Below are 22,671 nucleotides of genomic sequence, written 5' to 3'. Positions count from 1 at the left end.
CGCTATTTTTTTTTTTTTTCTTTTTTAATAACATTCTCCCCATTTTACATCTCTCTATCGAACGTTGCGGAAAACTTGTGTTCGCAATTTCGGGAACGTTGTCATGTTGCACAACTTTCGTTTAAGCAATTTTGTTCGAAGGGATATTTTCACCCTTACGAGATGTATTCGTCTCGGTCGCTGCGAAAGGGCTAGATTGTGGGTCACAGGTTGTGCTAGGTTAGACCGCAATGATTTCACGAACGATCGCGACAAAAGTTGGTCGATTCGCGAGACAAAGAGAGAAAGTACGAAATCGCGGAAGCGAACGGCTACGCTGTGACCTCTTGAGATAGAGTGACGCAACGCGTGACCTTTGTGTTTGATGGAACCGCGACGATCATCGTCTAACTTCGTGAAAACAGTTGGGGTTGCAATCATGCGGTGAACACGACGAGACACGATCGAACTTTCCTCGAGGGGCTTTCGTGAAAGCTCTCTCTCTCTTAAGAACTAGACGTCTGTGAGATCGAAGACGTTTGTCGTATTCGAAACAAACGTAGCGAAATACAATTACGATTGTTGCCGTGGGTTCGAAACACGGGGTAAAAATGTAGACAGTCGTTGATATATTTTATCACCGTTATATTTAAAACGAATAAATTAAAAAGATATAAATTTTTATAGATTGGTTTCGCAACTGTTTTATCGCGAAACAAAATGTTCATTTAAATTACGTAAATACCAAGCAATAATAATTTTATTGTATTCCACGACAAAACGGTTGCGAAACCAATCTATAAAATTCTGTTTTTCTTTTTTTTTTATGGTATAATTTCGTTACAATCTTCACGGAACAAAGTAACGTAAATCGAAAATAAAGCCGAGCTACGCAGCGTCCGAGTGCTGGCACGAAGAACTTGTGATTATCGCACTAAAGAAATGAGAAAATTCGATTGTTCGAGCGTGATCCTTCAAGCTGTGCCAATTAGTGCATTTTTAATGGTCATAATCATCGTCGTTAGTAATTCACGCCGCGGCCTGTATATTTTTTATTTCGCACCGGAATGTAAATCGCGCAGAAACAGCCATTTTCGAGATTTGCATAACCACAATTAGCGCTTAGCGTGGCGTAACAGCGGCCCACAAAACAGAACGAAGAAACACGGAAACTGTCGAGCCTGTAATTATGCTTGCATCGGATGATTGCATCTCTCCTAATGGCCGATTTCGGTCGTTTAACGAACATTTATACTCCATGTTTACTAATACTTTTATCTTAAAGATTCTACGATTCGTTAATTAATTTTAAATAATTTTATTTTCATTATAATTTTATTTTCATTATAAATTAATTTTCATTAATTTAATTTAACGACAATTTAAAGGTTAATCGTTAGAGACGATTCGTTAATCCTCACTACCAATAACTCGTGACCCATTAACCGTGATGACTGATACTAATTATTAATCGCGACCATTGATTACTCATTCGCTCCGATTACTCCGTCATCCATTGATCGCGATTATCTCGACCAAGCATTAATCGTGGATTACGTTTCGTCCAACGCTAAGCAACGCAACCCCGAACGGTTGGACGCTTATTCGAGTTCGCTATACCTCGTCCAACAATTGTACGTGGCCAGCAACTGTATCAACAACGCGATGCGGTCATCGACGAAGTTTTAATCGATGAGCGAACAGTGGCTGACATCGATCGACGCGATAAATCGCCCGGGTCTCCGAAACGATCTATCGCGAAGCAGAAACGATCGACGCGGTAAATCGTGTCGGACCGAACCGTCTTCTTCTCTATCCATCGATCGCTACGAGGCTACGCTTACGTAACCGCGAACGCGAGCGCGCTTTCAAGCGACGGAAATAACAGAAGAAGCGTTTGGAAAGTCTACGGACGCGTGTCGTCGTGGAAGGTTAGGCGGTTTAGTCCACGCTTGTAACACAGAACGTCGGGGCACGTTCGTAACTCATCCGCCCGCGACCGTAACTCGTAACGTTCCCGCGCGTTGTCGGTGGCTACAACTAAGGAAAGCCCGCCAACGATTTCATTCGTTTCAATTAACCCTTTGTACTCGGGCCCTTTCTTTACTGGTATCTAACCAGCAAATCGAGATGCTTCGTAAGCGTTCTATTGCCAGAAATGCTAAAGCTTAGGTCGACTTCCAACATGAGATCTCTAATTTGAGATTCGAAAATCGGATCACCCCTTCGACAATTATTTCATCGACACCTCGAGTTCTAATGAAACGAAACTCACAGAAATATTGTTTCTGGTTGATTTACTGCGTCACACCTGGCGGTGACCGAGAGTCTGCCTCTCGAGCGCAAAGAGTGAGAAACTTTGCAGGCTTGAAGGACATCAAAAAATACTAAGTACGCAGTTCTTTTTCTAGCTGCGATAATTCAAATTTGAGGGACGAAAACACCCTACGAAGTTCGGACCCTAAAATTCTAACTCGCGGATGGTTAGAGATGAAAGAAGAAAGTTTGTACAAAAATTTGATAGTTTTTGGCACGTTACAGGAAAATGTTTGACCTCTTTGTATACTTTTAACCGCTTGAGGGACGATTCTAACGTAACTTTTATCTGTAAATGTCGATTTTAACGCACGAATACGTTGTCACGCTTTAATATGATATATTTGTCAACTCTACAAAGTTTTGCGATCGTGAGTAATTTTGATTTAAAAAAAAATAAAAATAAAAATAAAAATTAAAATATAAAAAAAACATGTACAATATAAACAAACGTGTCAATATCCCTCGGGAGGTTAACGGAATTCACACGTGGAAACCTGGCTTCACGTAAAAAGCACCGTCGCAATAGGACGAACTAATTCAGTCGTGCTATTTCTTTGCCACGAAAGCCCGCGGGTGTAACGCAACATCGCAACGACCAGCCCCGAACGCTTCCAGTCCAAGTTCTGTTTCTTTAAGTATTCCAAGGTTCCTTCAACCGTGTCATATTACAATTGTTTTTTTTTCTTTTACCAGTACACGTTACCGATGTCCCGTCTACGCTGCTCGTAAACAGTGTTCCGTTACAAGCGCAGACCTGCCATTTCGGGCAGTCGTTCTATCGAATTGTCGGCCAAGGCTCGACGCAAGGATATTCGAACGAACCCGATTGAAGACGTTGGACATTTTCCTCGCGAGCAGTGCTCTAAAATCGGCTTACTTTGCACCTACGACGTATCTTTGCCCGGGGAACCCGAACAAAATTAATTAATCCATCTCTCGGCTACGTCTGACAAGAAGAGGTCACCGAGCGTGACATTGCCTTCTTGATCAGCTTTTGCTTTGCGGTAGATAAATACAAAACTAAAGCTAGTGGTATACAGCTTTTGAGGGCGAACAGTTTATAGTTTATAAGATGCAAAGGGTAATGAAAAAATCAACGTCACCCTTGGGGACCTGTTGTGAGTTAGGTCTGGGTGAGGAGCGATTTAGATGGGAAAACGAGCAGGTGAAAACAGTTTATAACGGTAACGTTTGTAACAGGCGTCGTGTAAAATCGTTTATTTATTCATTCGTATCGATAATTAACGGGTTCGCTATGTCCAATCGGAACATCTTGAATTGGACGTAGCAAAAGTAATTATACATGATATCGTGTACAAAATCAATTAATCCTAATATCAGAATGCAATACTATGTACAGACCTGGAGATATATATATATATATAAAATAACATCGTTTTAAACATCATTTCGAGTAACGCGTTATTTTACTTCATAATTATTTGAAATAATTGCGTAACTGTTCTCCTCTTTGTCATCCAAATTTAATAAGAAATAAACACGTTAGCATTTTGTCGAAATAAAATTGATCGGTATTAAGAAACGTTTTCCTAAAGTATTACTCTCTAGTGAAAGAATTTTACCCAAAGTTGCCGTAAATATTACGTAAAATAAATTCCTATCGTTGCACATTATCACGCGGATGATTTCTTTCGTCAAATTCGAAACACAAAAATAACCAAACATCGAGGTAGCTGTTATTTATACATTCGAATAACAATATCGAAAGCAACCGACCGAGACAAATTATTTCAAATAGTTATTTCACATTTTAATTTCGCTTAGAATACGCCCAGGTCTGACCGTGTACAATTTAGTTTCGACTTTCATTGATCCATCCGCGATGGACTTCGATGGAAGGATACCAAATAGGTGCAAAGTAACTCCTATTTTACGGTATCGCTTTCTTTTACGCATCGTCGATTTCGTATCGGCGCTCGTATTGTTTTGATCGTCGAGGACAAAGGGGACGACGTCTTACCCGGTGTCTCTGTTTACATACGGAGAAGAGGGGAACGGAAAAAAAAAAAAAAGGGTGTGCGGACGGACGAAACAAGGGAGTTCGTTACACGCCTCGCGCCGTCGCAGGATTCGTGTCGCTGGCGCTTCTCGCATTGTTTCGTCTCAGGGACGTTCTGACTCGCGGGGGTTTCGCTTTACAATGAATTACGATTCTTTTTCCGTCCCTCTTTTATTTCGATGCCATTGAGAGATGCCACCGAAGGAGACTCTCGGCACGCTTATTTTTTTTTTTTTTTTCAGTCCAAACCACAATAGTAACGAAATGACGACGGTACACAGGTTTCTGCGTGACACAGACTATTCGAATATTTCATCCGGAGTGTACCTAAACGAGGCTGCCCCAAGGCTGATGATTCATCAAGAAACTTCATACGACGCGACGGTGAGAAAACGGAACGAAATGCTCGACGAGTCCCCGAACGAGGCGGTAGAAAAGTCGAACGAGTAACGCTGAAAATTTATTATACACCTCGAGGTGAGTCGAAGGTTGGAGTCCCACCGATCAAAATGATTAATACACAAAGCCCTCCCGGAGACTCGAACCCGCGGTTATTTCGAGACGCGTGCATTCTGAGAAACTCGACAATGGCGCTGTTCTTATCCTTCCAATTACGCAAACAAATCTTTTTAACCCTTTCGACCCGACCGGGCTGTATTACGTTCGAATTCGACTGGTTTCGCTTTTAGAAATTAATTGGTCTGAAGCTTGCGTCGCCTATGAATCGAAAGCCGTAGCTAGATAAAAAGAGACAGATTGCTTTAGCGGAAATGATGTTCATTTTCTTTTTTTTCTTTTTTTCTTTTTTTTTTTTAACATATTCCTGGAAATCTCAATCGTAATTCGGGAATTTCACACATTCTCTGGGACGTATATGTCCCGATAGGGTCGAAAGAGTTACAATTACAGTCAAACCTTCTTATAACACGGTGAAAAAATTATGACAGTACTCTTAGAACACCGTAACGGTTTCGTAAACGTTGGACGGAGTGTACCACGTTTGCTTTCTAACGAAGCGGACAGCGGATCTTTGTGCGAAATAAAATCTTTGAAAAAAAGAAAAAAGAAAAAAAAAAGCCTAGGAAAATGAAACCTAAACAGGAGTTCATTCAACTCTGTACGTATTATTATAAAATAAATTTTACTTTCGATACTTTTTTATGTCGCTGCATTTTGTTGTTTCCTTCGCATTAAAATCTCCTATAAACGCACAAAAATCCGCGGTCTACTAACAAGTACCTGACGTTGTTGCAATTCGTACTTCTATAGTTTTATACAATTTTCGAATAACCGTTTCACTTAATTTTTAGTTAAACGTTTAAATTCAAAAAATCATTAAAAACAGTTCGAATAAATTCCGTGGGTATTATTTTTAGGTTTCGTTCAAACTCTTTCTCGCATACATTATATTCGATGTCGATGCGACATGGTGTGGATACAACGGATTCCCGTTACTTGCGTTAGTTTACGATTTCGCTTGACGCATCTTCGACAGAGTCGTCTTTAAAGGTTTGCGAGGCTCTGGCATATCAATGCAGCAGGCCCCGTGTTAAATTTACTTCGTATCGCGGATTAAGAAGAAAAAAAAAAAAAAATAATTCAAGACCTAGCACAGGAGACAATGAGAAATATTAGCGACAATTGCGTTCAGCGTTGTACAAATTAGCATAGGGGCCCCCGAGTTTGCGTGCCAAGTTGTCCTAACGTGCCCTGTACGTTAACACGACGCGTGTCTTCGATGCTACACGGATTAACCGTGTTATAGGCGGATTGACTGTACAATTTTCGTTCGAAGAAAATGAAGAATACAAAAATGACCGTACCCTCGCATGAGCAGATCGTTCGAATCGATCTCAGGGACGGGCAAAATCTTACTCATTTATTCGCGATGGAACAGTTGGTTTCGCAGTTCTCGTTTTAATCGTAATTGTTCGAAATTTCTTATCTACGTTAAAAAAAATTGCATCTAACTAGAATTCCTCGGCTAGATGAAATGTTTGCCCATCTCTGCTCGGAACGTCCTCCGCGAAGGAGGATGCGCACAGGTACTTTGTCTCGCGATGCGTTTGAATAAATACTATGCTATTTACAAAGCGATGAATATATTGCTTTCGTATCGTGTGTTTTTTCTGATATGATTCGTATGCGGGCGAACGAATGAATAATTTTCTCGGATTCGAGGGTGAAACAAACTCGAGTTCCTCTCGTTCGATCGCAACGAGACAGAGAAACGTTAAAGGATATGTACAAGTCAAGATGGACGTGAACGCGAGAACGACCAGTGGCGTATCTAGAATCCCGCGCATCATCGATTTCCCAACGTTTCGAGAACCGACATCTCGAGAACCGACATTTCATTCCAAATTATTTCATTTAGCTCGCATTTAGACAAACGTAAATTCTGGAATAAATAACGAATATGGGAAAGCGTAGCGATCGTCTTAGTAAAAATATATGGTAAAAGAAATGTAATTCGACCTTATAAACATTGCTTCGCTGTTGGTTACTTTCTTTTGACATTTTTCTACGGTTACGTAAGATTTAGAGATTGCGAACGGGTCCGTGCCATCCATTTATTTATCTCAACTTTTCAATGGACGAACGCGCGAATACTGCTCCTAACCTAACCTCGATACTTCGGCACGGGGACCCTGGGATTACTAGTTACGTCGCTGGGAATGAGGCAATGTTTACGGGTAGTGTTTCGCTGGCGAGTAACGATATAAATAAAGAAAAATATAGAACGAGGAAAAATAAGGAGAAATGTAATCGTTGGCAGAGATAAAATTAAGTAAAAATTCAGCTCGATGCACGTATACCTCGATGTTGGCATCTCCATACCGCGCACGGTCATCCAACGTGGAAATACTAAGCTATTAGGTCGTCCTAAAAGTTCGTGCCATTTATACTTCTATTTCTCAAATTAATACGTTAAACATACTCTCGAGTGTCGCAAGAGAAGATAATCTGTCTCATTTCACAATAGTTTCTCACCTCTCTCACGTAGTCATTACACCGTTGCTAGAAAATTTCTGTGGTTTTTTATTGAATTTCGGACACAGTCTTCGCCACGAACTTATGGGACGGACCTGATATATTAATACTGGAACGGGCCCTAGGCTGGCGAAAAATGGGGCACATCGGTGGACAGTTTCGTCCGTTGTTGTATCCTTTCTAGAAACGAAGTAACGCGAGTGTCGAAATGTCGCTTTACAGGTCTACCTGTAAGTAGAACACTGTCTCACCGTTACGAAGAAAGGGGAAACCGCGGTACCCTCCTTATCTCTGTCTTTACGAATAGATAAATAATAAAATATTACAGTAAAGTAATTAATAGTTGAGTGAATCGAACAGTTAACGTTGGCAAGGAAATATTCTATTATTATGCTCTTGTATGCACGCACTGGTAGATAAAACAGACAGGGTACCGCGGTTTTCTTTCTCTTCTCAGCTGCGGTACCCCTGCTCTAATGTCTCTATGTTTCCAGATAACAGTGGAACGCCAAAGTAACTTTTGATTACGACGATACACGAAACTGACGTGCGTGCGATTATTTAGAGAACTTTCAGAGAACAGGTTCCGCGTAAAGTGTCTACGAAACGCTGTATTTCTCCAGCCGCGTCGTGCACGGCTTTCTTGTGGCGAGCGCGCGTTCCAGTATTAGTAGAGTTCGGCGCGTGGAAACAAAAATTCGCCGTCGTTGGAACGCTCGCGACCGCGTTGCGCTTTATTTATTCTAACGTGTGTCGTCTCGATGCAACAAACGGGTACACGGGGCGTCGCTGACGTCGGTAACAAAGTATAAAATCACGGGAATATTATCCGCGTGTCGCGCGCGAGGGGAAACCGGACGGGCGGTTCTTTAGGCATCTCTCGTCGGGTTTATGATTTGCGGGCGAGGACACGTACGGGAACGCGGGAGCTTCGTTGGCACCGTGTACCGCGGTCGATTGTCGTTCGATTATAAAATTCTCTGATCCACGGATGCGCACGTCCCGTCGGCTTCGCGGGAAACCAGAATGAAAACAAGAAATCGATACGACCTTATGCGAGCAAAGTCGCACGTGCGGAACGATAAATATATACACACTCTTGAAAATGTACGACGGATCACGCGCAGCGAGAGGACACGCTTTCGCGAAGATTCGCCTCGTTTCGTGCGATCGGAGATACGAGGAATTTTGTTCGAATATTTTACACGAACATCGAATCGAATACAGTTGTTCTTGGAGAGATATCGATATGGTCGTGGCCCAGAAGTATTCGTACTCTGCGTGTTTATCGCGAAATTTGGCTTAATTAAACGATAGGTGTTGACGTTTCCAAGTAAATTTTTTATTACGGTAATTTTTTTATTTTATTAAGAGGTGTGAAGTTTATTCGCGTAAATGTTTATAATGATACGTTTAATTGGGAACATCAAACCTAGCATTCGATTTAGACACGTACGGGGTACGCGTACTTACGAGACCGACCGACTGTATGTGTATCTTTAATTCGACATTAAAAGAACCGTTATTTCCAATCACAATATTTTTTTTCAGACAGCATATTTGTACGTGAAAATCGATTTAGAAATAAAAACTGATTTCGCTTGTGCGTACTCGAAGAAAGTAACAATAAAAATCGCTGAAAAAAAAATTGCATTTCCGTTGGAGACCTAAAAAAAAATATGTTCGTCGACTGTTTTGAAAAGTCAATGATATAATACAAAAAAAAAGAAAACACATTTCAATGTTCACTAGTATACAATCTACTAATATACAACTGGTTATACATCGTTTGCTCGTTGCGCTAAATATTCATTTAGACGGGGATTTTACCCGTCTCGTCCAAAAACGAAAAGGAACGATAAAAAAGACAGAAAAAAAAAAAAGAAGAAGAACAAACGCATTATATTCCGAACAATTTCTCGATCCGTGTGTCCTCGTTTGACAGCGAATTTTCTAGACGTCGTTTTCGAGGAGAATTTAAATGCAAACCGTCATCGTGGAAGACCGAGACACTTACCAGGATCAATGACGCCGCGTGTCCTCCTCTCGCTGTACGTGTACGAAAAAACAACGCGGGATGAAATATGCATGAGAGAGGTCGTAAGGTATAGGGGCGCGTACGTACATATTTATATAAATGTATACACACGTGTACATATGTATATTTACATATATATATATAAATAAATAAACATACTTATTTATTTATATTTACACGTGTAAATATATATACACATATATGTTCTATACGTATATACACATGTATATATATATATACGTATATATACACAGGTACAAATGTATGATCCATGAAAGTGTGAGACGTGGATGACAGTAACACGAGCGTAGCATACACAGCATCGCGCTTGTCGAGGAAAACGTCTCGCGGACGGATACACCTGATTCGAATACAGAAATCCTATATTTCATTTTTAGCGTCTATAATACATTAACCCCTGTATCGGAACAACTTACTGAGATCATTTTGTATTCGGTGATTTACTGATTCAGGATGAACGACCATCCCGTGTGCTTGGCCACCTAAACCATACCACAGGAAGTCATCGAGTTACTCGGTCGCGTATTTTCTATGCGTTTCGTATCTATCTATGGTCAAATTAATTCCATTTTGTATCGTTATCCGGTGCTGTACGAAATGACCTGATACTGACCCTAACTGGCGCCTCTTGGGCGGGATCTACCATATTTTGCGGCCACGCCCTAGCGTAATTTTTCGAGAGAAGATATTCGAGCATACATACGGAATCGAGCCAAACCTTTTCCTCGGCAACGGCGCGCCATGTAGACCAAATTCATAACCGCATACCGGACGCATGAATTGTGTAATGTGTGTCTAAAGTCCATCTGTGCGAGTAACGAGCGTGCATCCCTGGCGTCAGGACGACGCGTGCACGCACAGGGAGCGCGGATGCTACGTGTAGTTTTCTTTCTGTATATGTAACGTATCACAGACTTCACTTGGAACTGAACACTGACGGGAGGAGTTGCGCGCGGATCAGCGTGGCCCATCCCAGGAGATCTACTCTCGTTAGCGCCTTTCCGTCGACGACGAAACGGAGAGAGAGAGAGAGAGAGAGAGAGAGAGAGAGAGAGAGAGAGAGAGAAGAAAGACCTCGCGACACCGCGCGTTGATCGCAGGCTCGACGAAAGCGACGCTAGCGCGTTTCAGCGTCCCAGAACCCTTACAGAGATTCCATCCGCGCACAGTTTTCAACAATTTCGTCTCGAGATCTCCGACAGTTCGTTCACTGCGGTCGCCTCCTGTTTACCCAAGCGGTACCTTCTTCGTTCTGTCCGCCGTGATCCTCCGGCAGACGACCCTACGAGAGGTCGTGCTGCAGCCTACGTAGCATAAGATCCACCGCGATCCTGGCGTCCTCCACGGAGTCGTGCTCCGTTACTTGGATCTCTTTTCGCAGCACGGTTCTCGCCAGGGTCTTCAGACTGCTACGGAAAGGATAGCCGAGGAAGTGAGGAAACGCGACGCACGTGTCGATCACCGTCGTGTGGAGTATCCTAAGCGCCCTGAGATCGTTCTCCAACCCGTGGCCTATGAGTATGGTCTCGGCGTGAACGAAGCTGGTCAGGTCCTTCTGCACGTCCATGAGCATCTTCGTCGCCCTGGACAGATCCTTCGCGGTGATGCCGCTGAATCTGGTGTTGTGGTCGATCACCTCCGCGTCGGGTTTCACCAGGGTGTCGTAGACCACTTTCCCGTCCATGCCGACCACCGTGACCTTGGCGAGCTCCAGCCCTCGTCTCGTGAAGCACATTTCGCAGTCCAGCGCGTACACACCGTAGTTGCCGTCCTTCGGGACGGTTCTGGCGGGTCTGGTGCGAACGTAGCCCTCGAACGGGCCGTTGTACCCTGGCGCCAGGCCAGTCCACACGTGCATTCTGGCAGTGGTGCAGCCTCCGGCTGTCTCTCGGCTCCTGCAGCACTCCCACGTGTCTCCGTGCGAGCCATCCACCAGCCCGCTACGCAATTTGCCCCAATGGTAGACGCACCTCTCTTCGTGCACGTACTCGCCGTCTTCGCGGTTCACGTAGAAGCTCTTGAAGCACCTGGCGCACCTTCTCGCGACCACCACTAGCTCGTACGGGTCAGGCGTCGAGTCTCTTCTGGATTTCTCCTCGTAACTCGAAGACGAGGACGAAGACGGCGAGGACGACTCACCTATATCGGAGCTCTTATCGCTGTCCGACGAGCTCTCCTGCTCGAGGTCCGAGCTGTCCAGAGAGCTCCCGCTGCAGTTCCCGCTGTCAGCCTCGCTCTCCACCATCGTCCAGGAGCTGCTTCCGCTACCAGGGACGAATTCCCGCGCGTTAGCATCCAGATGATGATATCCCCTCGCTCTGTGGCCCATGGGATGCTGATGGTGGTTGATGATGACCGCGTAACCTGGAAAGTAGCTGCACTCCACAGGGTAACCCAGGTGAGCCAGTTGCTCCCCGGTCAAAGTATATCTGCGGAGCAGGGATGCCAGCGCCGCGTCGCTGAGATGGTGGAGTTCCTTCCTCTGGCTGCTGAGGCATATAACGCGGGATTTTCTGGAGCTGTTGTTCGCTCCGCTGCCGTTTACGCTGTTGTTCTTGCTCTCCTCGCGGTGGGAATCGTTCTGCGACTGATGATTCCTCCTGGACGCGTTCCGTCCAGTCCCGGCTGGTATTCCGTTGGGGTCCGAACTTCTCGCGGAACTGTTCTGATAGTGCTGCGGCCGACAGAGGTGGTGTCGACGATGCCGTTGTTGCTGTTGCGCGGGTTGCTCGTCCTCGTGCTCGTCGTCGCGCAACTCGCGACGCTGGTCCCGCGGTCCCCTGGTGCGGTTCTTCCGTTGTCTCCTACTCAGGATGGCGCGATCCTCCTTCGTCGACGGCGCCGTCGATGCCGCGGACGTCGTCCCGGTCCCGGCGTTAGACGTCGACGACGCCGCTGACGGCGACTTGTTCTTGCTCCCAGGCGTCTTCGACGGCGGTGGCTCGCGGTTCACCTTGCACCCGTACCGATCGGTCTCCCCAGGGTCCAGGACCTCCTCTTCCGGCCGCAGGCCGCAATCTTTATGTCACATACAAAAACATATATGCGTCAGTTCATCGTCCGGCAGCGAGACTTACAATCGACGGCCTACTGTTATTACTGTTAGGATTTCGTCACACACCACGCGCATGCAACTCTAAGAATCTCTTTCCTCTCGACTATTTTCTTAAGGTGTCGCGGAGATCTGTATTAGGATGAAAGAGGATGTAAAAACGAGGATGAAAGATGTTCGGCAAGTTTCTTTTCTAAGGGACGCGATGCGAGACAAAAATTAGTTCGGAGTAGAAAGTTTGAGGAGAGGAGGGAGAATGATATCGCGAGAAATTTACGGGATAGACTTTAATGCGCCAAAAAATTCCCGGTTGCATCGATCGCGGAGCCGTTCTTGACCCAGAGACCGCTATATTTCTACCTTGAACCGATTACTTACGAGACGCGAGTGACTCTACACGCTTCCAAGGGGATTTCCCCTGATGAAGAAAACTTCTACGTTCCCTTTTTAAAACGAGCTTTTACGTAGGGATACAGCGTGAAACTTTTACAACAAATATCCTTCCTTCTTGATTAGTATCCAAAAGCACTCAAATATTGTACAATCATTACCTAAGGAATTGCAAACTTCATCGATATGCAAAAGCTCATTCGCATAACGATGGACCCATTGGGAAAGTCCACTTGTTCGTTTCATTGTCAACTGAGAAGGGACCATTGGTCTCACGAGGACTGCACAAACGGCCTGGTTTCGATGCGGATGAAACTTTGTACAGTTTTAGAACATTCAAAAGTAACGTATACGTATTTTGTTTATCTTTCGTGACTTGAACTTAAGGGGTAAAAGCACCCTCTTAACTTTCACCCTCCAAGTGCTAATTCGAAAACAGTCAGAATCAGAAGATAAAAGTTACAACTAGACTACGGATTTTTACGAATTCATAAAAGTACAATAATATAGAAGAACACGTATAAAATATACATAATGTGTGTCGAATATATTCTACAATTATTGTAATATTATTGTTATTTTATTTTGCATATGTGTAAATATACCTTTTGGTTATTATTGTTATTTTATTTTGCATACGTGTATATATGCAAATATACCTTTTGGTTATTTACGTCATAAACGCATAAAATCCACAGTTTAGTTATAACAATTTTTGCAATTCGTCAAAAATTATGAATATTATTCTTGTAACATTTTTCTTCTATCTCTAGACATTTCTGAATCACCGCGTTAAATTTGTTAAATTTTTGGAGTATCGTATCGCTCGGTTTGTTATATCTTGATATTCGATAAATCCACGCGGTTTCATCCACATCGAAGTTTGCAGTAAAAAAAAAAGAAAAAAGAAAAAAAAACTTTATTCCAGTAAAAAAAGGAAACGATTCGTTTCTCGAAATCGATGGATAAGATGGTGGAACATGGTCGAAGCAAGGAGATATATAAAACAAGAGAATTCGATTAATTACTGAAACAAAAGCGCACGAGGATGAAGATCGTTGCGAGCGCTGCTCGGTTAATTGCTCGAAAAAACACGAAAGTGAAAGCTTGCCACGGACGTATGAATTAACGTGTATGAATTTTTGTCTGCACATAAGATTCATAATGTCAACGCATTATCCGCTTCGTAGGCACGAGAAACGTCTGCTTTCTAAATTTACAGTTACAGAAAAGAAAAGAAAAGAAAAGAAAAGAAAAGAAAAAGAAAAAAGGAGACACCGATTAGAGGAATACTCGAGCCTCAAAATCACAATAAGAAAAACCGTTTTACAGATTTTTTCGTACATATTTACGAATAAATCGGTAAATATTTTCTGCGTATTCTGAGCTCCGGTTTATCGGAAAATTCCGAAAGTTGACTCTTTAAATATATTTATTTTAAAGCCTCCCTCCCGCCCCTCAGAAACACTTGAGCCGATCGCACGCGGCGCAAACGATTTGACATTGGTGTTGCAAACCGTTCGCGCTCCTTGTTTTACTTACTCCGCTATCTTTGTTGTACCTAGATCCACGGTCGCGTGCAACTAATTTCAAAGCGGTTTGAAACTGATCGGTTGCGCCCTGTGCGATCGGCCTTATGTGTAATAATAATAATAATAATAATAATAATCGAGGGGACAATAAAAGTGAACCATTTATCGCTCCTTCTTTCTTCTGTTTACACACAACTTTCGCCAAACGCGTCACGGAAAGGGTCGCTTTCTTTTCTCTCCGGTTCGTCTGTTCGCAATCAAATATACACGTTCGTCGTCCGAAAAACGTGTTGCACTCTGTATATAGCCCGAAACGACAGACGATTTCAAGGACCGTAAAGCTTGTATTCCGAAGTGATTCCTCGCGCGGTTGTCGCACCGACGGTCATCGGGTGTATCGTTCTTTTTTTCCCATCCGAGCGGAATTATTTTTACGACGCGACGGTGGATGGAACTTTCACGGGGAAAGTTTCAACCGCGAGATCTTGACGACCACGAAGGAAAATATTTAGCTTGATTTCAATTACCATTCCCGTCGCGCAGAGCTTCGAATATACGATCGTTTAAAAGAAGATATTACAACAATTTCACAACAACCGCACTTTCTGCTACGCTCGTATTTATTTTACTTTTTCCTCGAGACCGCCAGAGTATTCCCCGTCGTTGCGGTGCACTTCCGCGATCGATTAAGATGACGTGCCACGTGGATGGGAAACAATCTTCGCAATTACGTCAGAAGTACACGCGCGCGCCACCGGAGTATGCGTTAAATGCAATCTTCCCGGATAATCGCGCAGATTATTTTAAATCGTGTCCTCGATATAAATACTCGTATTAATCTCTCAATTTATCATTCGAACGAGTAACTAACAATGACGTATTTAAGTTTTGTAATTCATTTCACACGCGAGATATGGCGCATTTTTTTAAACGATATTTATTCAGTTCGCGAGGACGATATCTCAAAAGCTAATTGACCAATCGCTTTCAAACTCTATATACGATTACTTTACTCGACTATCTAGAGTATGAACTCAAAAGTTTGAATGAAATTATCGTGGAAAGTATGTTTGTTCTTGTAGAAAAAGGAATTGTGAAAATTGATACTTATTCTTTAAGCACTTGCAAAAAAAATCAATTTCGAATCTACTTTAAAAGATATCTTGAAATAAAGAAATTATTCTCAAAGTTAAAGAATCGATTAAATTTTCCTTTATAAAAAAGAAATCACAAAAATTGATTCTTTTATTTTACGAAAAATCAGAAGTTACGTTACGAATTATTCCCTTTAATAAATTGAGAATTTGTTGGTAAAAATCAACGACATTTCACAAAAGGTCAAATGACCCCTTATGGTAAGATAGATATATGCTATATAGATATATAGACATATAAAATGTTAGAAACGTTACGATTTAAACAAATGTCAGTGGTTCAATTTCTGAGATACGAGATAATAGTAATCGTCATTGTGAGAAATCGAAAAATAATCCAAAGTTAACGACTAATAATATTAATTATTTATCCGCCACTATTGATTATTCTACATCGAAGATGCATTAGTTAAAATAATTACTGAAAAATCTCGCGATTAAAATAAATTCAAGGATATTATTAAAAAATATTGAAATTTCAAAATGATCGCAATTAAATTCCCTGATAAAAACCGGTAGGTTTAGTGTTAATTGCGTGGAGAAAGATGATTTACCTCGTCCCTGTCGCGAGTCCATAGCGTTCGGTTAAGAATTTCTTCTGCGACGAAACGAAGTTAATCGGTCACCGATGGTCTTGTTTCTCGGTCGGTCAGAGGGAAACAGAGGTCGGCAATGTCGATACGTCGCGCGTACTCGCTCGAGGCACGCATAAGAAAGGACGGGAACAAAGAGAACACGGAGAAGATATCTCACGTACACACGTGCGCGAAGGGAAACGAAAGAAGGGACAGGCAAGAACAGCCGGACGCGGGAATCTCGTACATGTGACTCGGATAACGGAATACGGTATCCCCGTTCACAGGAATGACCGGCTTCGATATGTACCGTTGCGTCATTTAATGAAATCATCCGCCGCCGCGTTCCTCCGTCGGCTCTCTTCGAGGAAATCCCTGGCCTCTGCGAGAAGTCTGACTAACGACTCAGCGAGACCAGGCGCGACCGGAAAAAACGTGGTCGTGAAAATGCGCAGACGTCGGGCAAAACCCTTATCTGGATCAGGATTTCCACTCACGAATAAAACGACAAAACAACTTTATCTACTGTTGTCGTCGAGCGAAGATTAGAACTTTAAATACGGACCGAACGAAATATTTGTCCTGTTTTCCATTCGAAACGAGAATATTAGGTGTAGGAATTAATAATTCTGTTCTTTCGCGCTCGTACATTTGTAGTTCTAATTTAACGCGTTGATTGCCACGTCGACGCTTTCCATTGGAGAACGAAAGAAATGAATTCTGAATGTCAAGCATCTATGAAAATAAATTTAAATGAAATTCATGAATTTCGATGAAGTTGCAGAAATAAATACCACGATAAATGTTCGATTACGTAGTCTCGAGTATAGAAAAGTGTAGAAAATATTCGTGCACTTGGATAATTACTCGTTAATTTTCGAAATTATTATTCGTGCGTTTCACGCGAATAGTAATCGACCGCGAGATAGCGAATCTAAAAATAGAAATAGAGGAAGGAAAATCTCGAGGAAACGAACGATGTGAATCGAAGTCGACGAGAGATGCGGAGATTAAGAGAGAGCTGCGAAACGATCGAATGCAATTTTTCGCGATTCTCGCTGTGCCGCAGAATGAAATTACTATTTTTTGTGATATGAAAATCTACTGGAAAAAATTACATTTTCCCATGTTTTTCATTTGGAATAAGATAACTTTACCAGAAGACCAAATAACAAAGATACTTTAATGCTACTCGATAAAAGAAATCAAATATTAATAAAAGTATTAAATACTAATATAGTAGTAGTACGTTATAAAATAGCATTACGTTTCGCATTTGTTTTAGGATATTTTTTTGGTAAACGGCGACAGTAGTTATGCTACATTATAAAATGTTTAAATTAAAAACAACGAAGCAATGTATATTGATTAAAAATTTCTACAGTATAAATTGTTTCAAAACGTAGTCGCAACATGTGTATCGACAAAAAGAAATTTTATTCTACTTTGGGAGTTCGGCGAAGATGTGAAACTTGCAAAAAAAGTGGAACGGAGTACGTATGAATATTTCTGAAAAGTAACAACACTGTTGATACCGAGCGCAATAGAAACGCAATAATAATAAACACCTGGTCGCACGTTTAATATTTACTCTCGCGTAACGGAATGTACTCAAGTGGTGTACCGCATGGTAGCGGTCATGTAACTAATTAATGTAGAAGGCAGGTCAACTGAAATAGAACACTTAAGTTATAAATAATTTTTATGATAATTCATTCGTATTACGAAACCATAAAACCGACTCTTATTCGACATCTTTGCGAACAACCTAACGCTCCTGTCCGCAATAAATTTTATGGATCTGAAGAAAAAAAAAAAAAAATATATATTAAATAAGAATAATATAAAATAATAAAATTTCTGATTTAGAATCTTGACCGTTGACTAAGTATAGTCGCTAATACTCAAAAAGCGGTACATGCGATACCAAACAAATCAATTTAAAAAAAAAAAATTTGATATATATACATAAACTTATTATTACTATGATTATTGTTATTTTATATCATTAATAAATGAAATCTTTTGAAAGGATATTTCTAACATCGAATTCACACAAAATATAATTTATGTAAAAATAAAATCGATTAAATCGAGTTCCACTTTTATATACTTCACGTATTATCGATACGCGATTTCCGTGATCGATTTTATTCATCCCGTTTGAAGACCTAAAATTAAGGTTGAGACGTAACAAATTTGATCTCGGTGTCGTCAGTTCGAAGACCGAGCGTAGGTGTAATCTGTATTAGCGAGATTAGTAGCCCTCGGTGCAAAAATCGAACGCTAACGATACGGACGACGAGGTCGAAAATTGGTGGATCAGGAACTCCGTAAATTAGATTTCGCCGACGAATCGGAAAAGGAGGCTCTCGCAGAGACCTCGCTAATCTTGTACACTGAATTATCGGCTTATGACGATGCGCGTCTCATCGTTGCCGGCGTTGAGTAGCAATCTGTCGCGCGACGTGTGGGCTTGATTTAAGGCCAGAGAATTTCCCACGTCGCGCTATTATTAGCGCCCGTTACAAACGCGCTGTTACGTTGCGTTTCGAGAAGGTGATAGCGGCAGCCAGTGGCCCCGAATTCTATATATCATTTCGCAAAATTAGACGCGAAGTGGTGATCGTTTAATGCATGCATACGGTCGGTCCCATAAGTGATCGTACCCTCTACATCTATTCACGAAATCTGTCCAAATTAAATGACGGATTTGTTACCTACAAATAAATATTTCGGTTTAAATATGTACCTAAATAAACTATATACCGAATGATAGATTTGTCGTTTGCAAATAAATCTTTCATTATAAATTTATTTTAGATGAATTTTGTGGATAGAGGGTATGAATATTATAGGACTATATACAGAGACTATATATATAGGGTGTCCGGAAAATGTTGTAACATATTGAAAGGGGTGGTTCGGGAGGTGATTTGAAACAACTTTTTCCTCAACGAAATTGTTGTCCGAGGCTTCGTTGAGGAGATATTAAGCGAAAACACTGACCAATCGGAGCGCGAGGATGCCGTTGCAGCGCTCGCGGTAGCCAATGAGCGCGGTCGCCTAGCGCGTAGTCTTCGCTTAACCGGCATCCTCGCGCTCCGATTGGTCGGGGTTTTCGCTTAATATCTCCTTAACGAAACCTCGGACAACATTTTCGCTAAGGAAAAAGTTGTTTCAAATCACCTCCCGGATCACACCTTTCAAGGACTTCCAACATTTTCGGGACACCCTGTATATACAGGGCGTTCACGAGAACATCAGCCAGATTTTTCCTCGCGAATGGTAAATATTAACAAAAAGAATGATCAAGGAAAAGTTTTGTAGTCTTCTACGAGTATACAATAGCATATGTCAATTTGTTATTGAAATATGATTTTCGAGACATCTTGAAAAAATCGCTGCGTTTTGTTTATTTATTTCTCTAAAATCTATTAAAATGCATTTACCGCACGATTTCTAAAGTGCATAAAAATGTTTTGCTTCAATGGCAGTACCAAGACTAATAAACACGGAGTCTTTTTCGGCAATCGTTCAATTTAGAACAGAAATAAAAAAAAGCTTTCGTTTCCTATGCCATGTATTATATTTGCCTATATATATACATATATATTATATATTTTATATATTTTAAATTATATATTTAATAAGCTTACTTATTAAAATGTTTATAAATAAATAATTTAGATTTGTCAAATCCCTTGTACAATTATTTTGCTTAAAATAGACAAAAACACAATCTAAACTTCCATTGGTTATATCATTTCAGATTACAAATGCCAGAAGATAGAAAAGATAAGAATATTAAAGAAAGAATTTATTTATGAAATTCTTCGAGCATTTCGCATTTAATTGTCTCGTTAATTCTTCTTATTATTCCCTCACCGGAATGCTCGAAGTTATACAATCGGAATAATCGAATTGATAAAACCACTTTTCGCTCTATGAAAACACATTTCTACAGAAAAACAACGGAACAAATTTTATTCACAACTGACCGCGACGACACCTGCCGACCAATTCTTGCTCTTTTGTTGCGTGTTCTGAGGTATGATTCATTAAGACGCGTTACCATCGACACCATTGACACGACCGATGAGTCATACCAATTACCAAATTGTCTGTCAACGATGACTAGGTGTATCTCGAGAAATTAGAAACGTCGCGCGTTTAGGCTCTATCCAAAGTATATGAGTGGGATCAGCACATCGCGTGTAAGTAGTAAATAACGCGTAATCTCTGTTTGGCAAAAAACTATCGTCATCGCGGAATTTATCGCAATAAGGAAATGTTAAGAACGTAAACAATTCAAAATGTTCCCGGAGACGATTAATTCACTCGCACGACGCTGCTTGATCCAACCACTGAACAATGCCGATTTTTTTGTTGGTATAAAAAGTAAAGTTGTTGGTAAAAAAAAAAAAAAGGTACAACATTTTACAATTTTTCTGCTCGTAACTTCCAGTTGCGTAAACTAAGATATCGATATTCGACGTGATTTTATTTTAAAAAGTGTTAATATTGAAGAAAATTAGTAAGACGTATGTCAACAAAAAATTGAATATATATATGTATTATTTTGTTGGTATAAAAAGTAAAGTTGTTGGTAAAAAAAAAAAGCTATAACATTTTACAATTTTTCTGCTCGTAACTTCCAGTTGCGTAAACTAAGATATCGATATTCGACGTGATTTTAATTTAAAAAGTGTTAATATTTATATATATATATATATATATATATATATATATATATATATTCAATTTTTTGTTGACATACGTCTTACTAATTTTCTTCAATATTAACACTTTTTAAATTAAAATCACGTCGAATATCGATATCTATATATATATATGTATTATTTGTTTTCAGGCATTTCGACATATTCAGACCCGCACCATTTATCAAAAATCGGCATGAACTTTCCGGACAACCCAATAAAAGCGAGAATGACGAAAGCGTCGCACGAAGAAGAATATCGAAGATGCGAAAAGTAAAACGCTGGCGCGATCGAGAATCGAAGATGGCAAAAGGATACGCCCGGCTAAGGATTCCAGTTAAAAAGGCTTCTTCTGAGAACTCGAGCTACCGTTTTGTACCGGAGCTCCTGTTACTCATGCTTCTCGGTACTCGGCGCTCACGTACACGTGGGCAACGTCTCGTCTCTCCGAATTCGAGGTTAAGCGCGCCGAGAGAAACGAGGGAAGAGAAACTACTCGTCGGATGAGAAGCCGACGCACGCTTAACGAAAATCTTCCATGGTCAACGGGTCACCCACGAACGTTACGCGAAGAGACGTTCAAGGATACGTTCGTCGAGGTGTTCAAATACTTCGACTCTCATACGGGTCCCGTTGCGAACGATTGCCGTCTATAACATCCTATCTAACGTTGGGTTCAAGGTAAAATTCCAGTTTAAACGCGTGATTTTTCGGATTTTTCTTTGTGAAAACCACGAAGTCTTTTGCAACGCGGACTCTCTCACATATTATTACACGTTTCAACTCTTTTAACTCAACTTTTCTCTATTTGTATTTTGTTCGCTTCTCTTTCAGAAATTAATTGTACTAAACTATGGTTGGTTATATGCCGATGGCTGTACTTGTGTAAGAAGAGATAAAATTACAAACATGTACGCCGTTTGAAAAATCTTATTGAGTAAGAAAAAAAAAAATGTAGCTTCATGGTACCCATGATTCCAACGGTTTCTCTCGTCCGAAACAGAAAAACAATTAAAATGTTATTAAAATATACGAGTTTGGCTATCCAGCAGACTGTAACGGCAAAGAAATCTTGAAGATCAAAGAGATAGTACGACTTTGAAAACTAGCTACCGCTTTCTTTTTTTTTTTTACAATTTTGTCAACTTTGAAGTGCTGCAAAAATTGTTTAAATAAATATCTGGACTTGATTGTAGTTCACTGAAAAACAACGCAATGCTCAAGTCGTGGATACCGGTTGGAAAAATCTAGTTTTGAGAAAAATGCGTTTCGCACTTTTTCAAATTCGTACAAAAGGGCTTCGACTTTGTTACTGTTGCTCAAAAAAATTGATTTTTCTTTTACTATCCAGACGAAAATCCCTCTCTAAGGCCATTAATTTGAAAATCAGCTACCGGTTACTTTCTCACGTATCATTTTTCCATAAAAAATCGTAAAGTCAAATTCGATAAGAAAAACTTTTTTAACACTAATTAAAAAATATCGTCTAACGCGAATGGTTAATGCGCGCGATTCAATGAATTTTTCCGAGTACAATCACCTGCGCTTGAAATAATCGAAGTTTCTCGAATGCGGCTATTAATAGTTCGCGTATAATTAGCAAGCAACGTATATATTATGAAAACAGTTAAACGCAGACAATTATATCGTGCGATCGTAGCGTTTAACTCGCGTTTCAATCTAAAAGATGAAATAGTGAAAGTAGTCGGCGTTCGGCGTCAGCGATTTTTCCATAGTTTTCGTACTTTCACTCTGCCCTTCTTTGGATAATTGGGCCACACATCGTCTAAGCGTAAGCAAAAGAACTGACTAGAGAGAGAGAGAGAGAGAGAGAGAGAGAGAGAGAGAGAGAGAGAGAGAGAGAGAGAGAGAGAGA

General features: G+C 41.0%; 1 protein-coding gene and 1 long non-coding RNA gene across 3 annotated transcripts in view; one reads left to right on the top strand and one right to left on the bottom strand.

Annotated features, from left to right (window-relative positions):
• Positions 1–1,719: 1,719 nt before the first annotated feature.
• LOC128886916 (uncharacterized) lies at positions 1,720–4,344 on the top strand. Its single transcript, XR_008459932.1, has 2 exons — positions 1,720–2,283; positions 2,920–4,344. It is a non-coding gene; the product is annotated as an uncharacterized LOC128886916 (long non-coding RNA).
• A 4,436-nt stretch (positions 4,345–8,780) lies between these two features.
• The window catches only part of LOC128886910 (uncharacterized), a 40,027-nt gene continuing 26,136 nt past the window's right edge, over positions 8,781–22,671 (bottom strand). For both annotated transcript variants that reach the window (XM_054142173.1, XM_054142172.1), the window contains exon 3: positions 8,781–12,389. In XM_054142173.1, coding sequence (XP_053998148.1) covers positions 10,654–12,389 — 1,736 coding nt within the window. In that variant the 3' untranslated portion in view covers positions 8,781–10,653. The remainder of the gene's footprint in view (positions 12,390–22,671) is intronic.

The sequence above is a fragment of the Hylaeus anthracinus genome, unplaced genomic scaffold (assembly GCF_026225885.1).
Source record: "Hylaeus anthracinus isolate JK02 unplaced genomic scaffold, UHH_iyHylAnth1.0_haploid 11985, whole genome shotgun sequence".
In the NCBI taxonomy this organism is placed as follows: Eukaryota; Metazoa; Arthropoda; class Insecta; order Hymenoptera; family Colletidae; genus Hylaeus; species Hylaeus anthracinus.
Note: the sequence above shows the minus strand (reverse complement) of the source record. Positions and strands in the feature narration are given on the sequence as shown.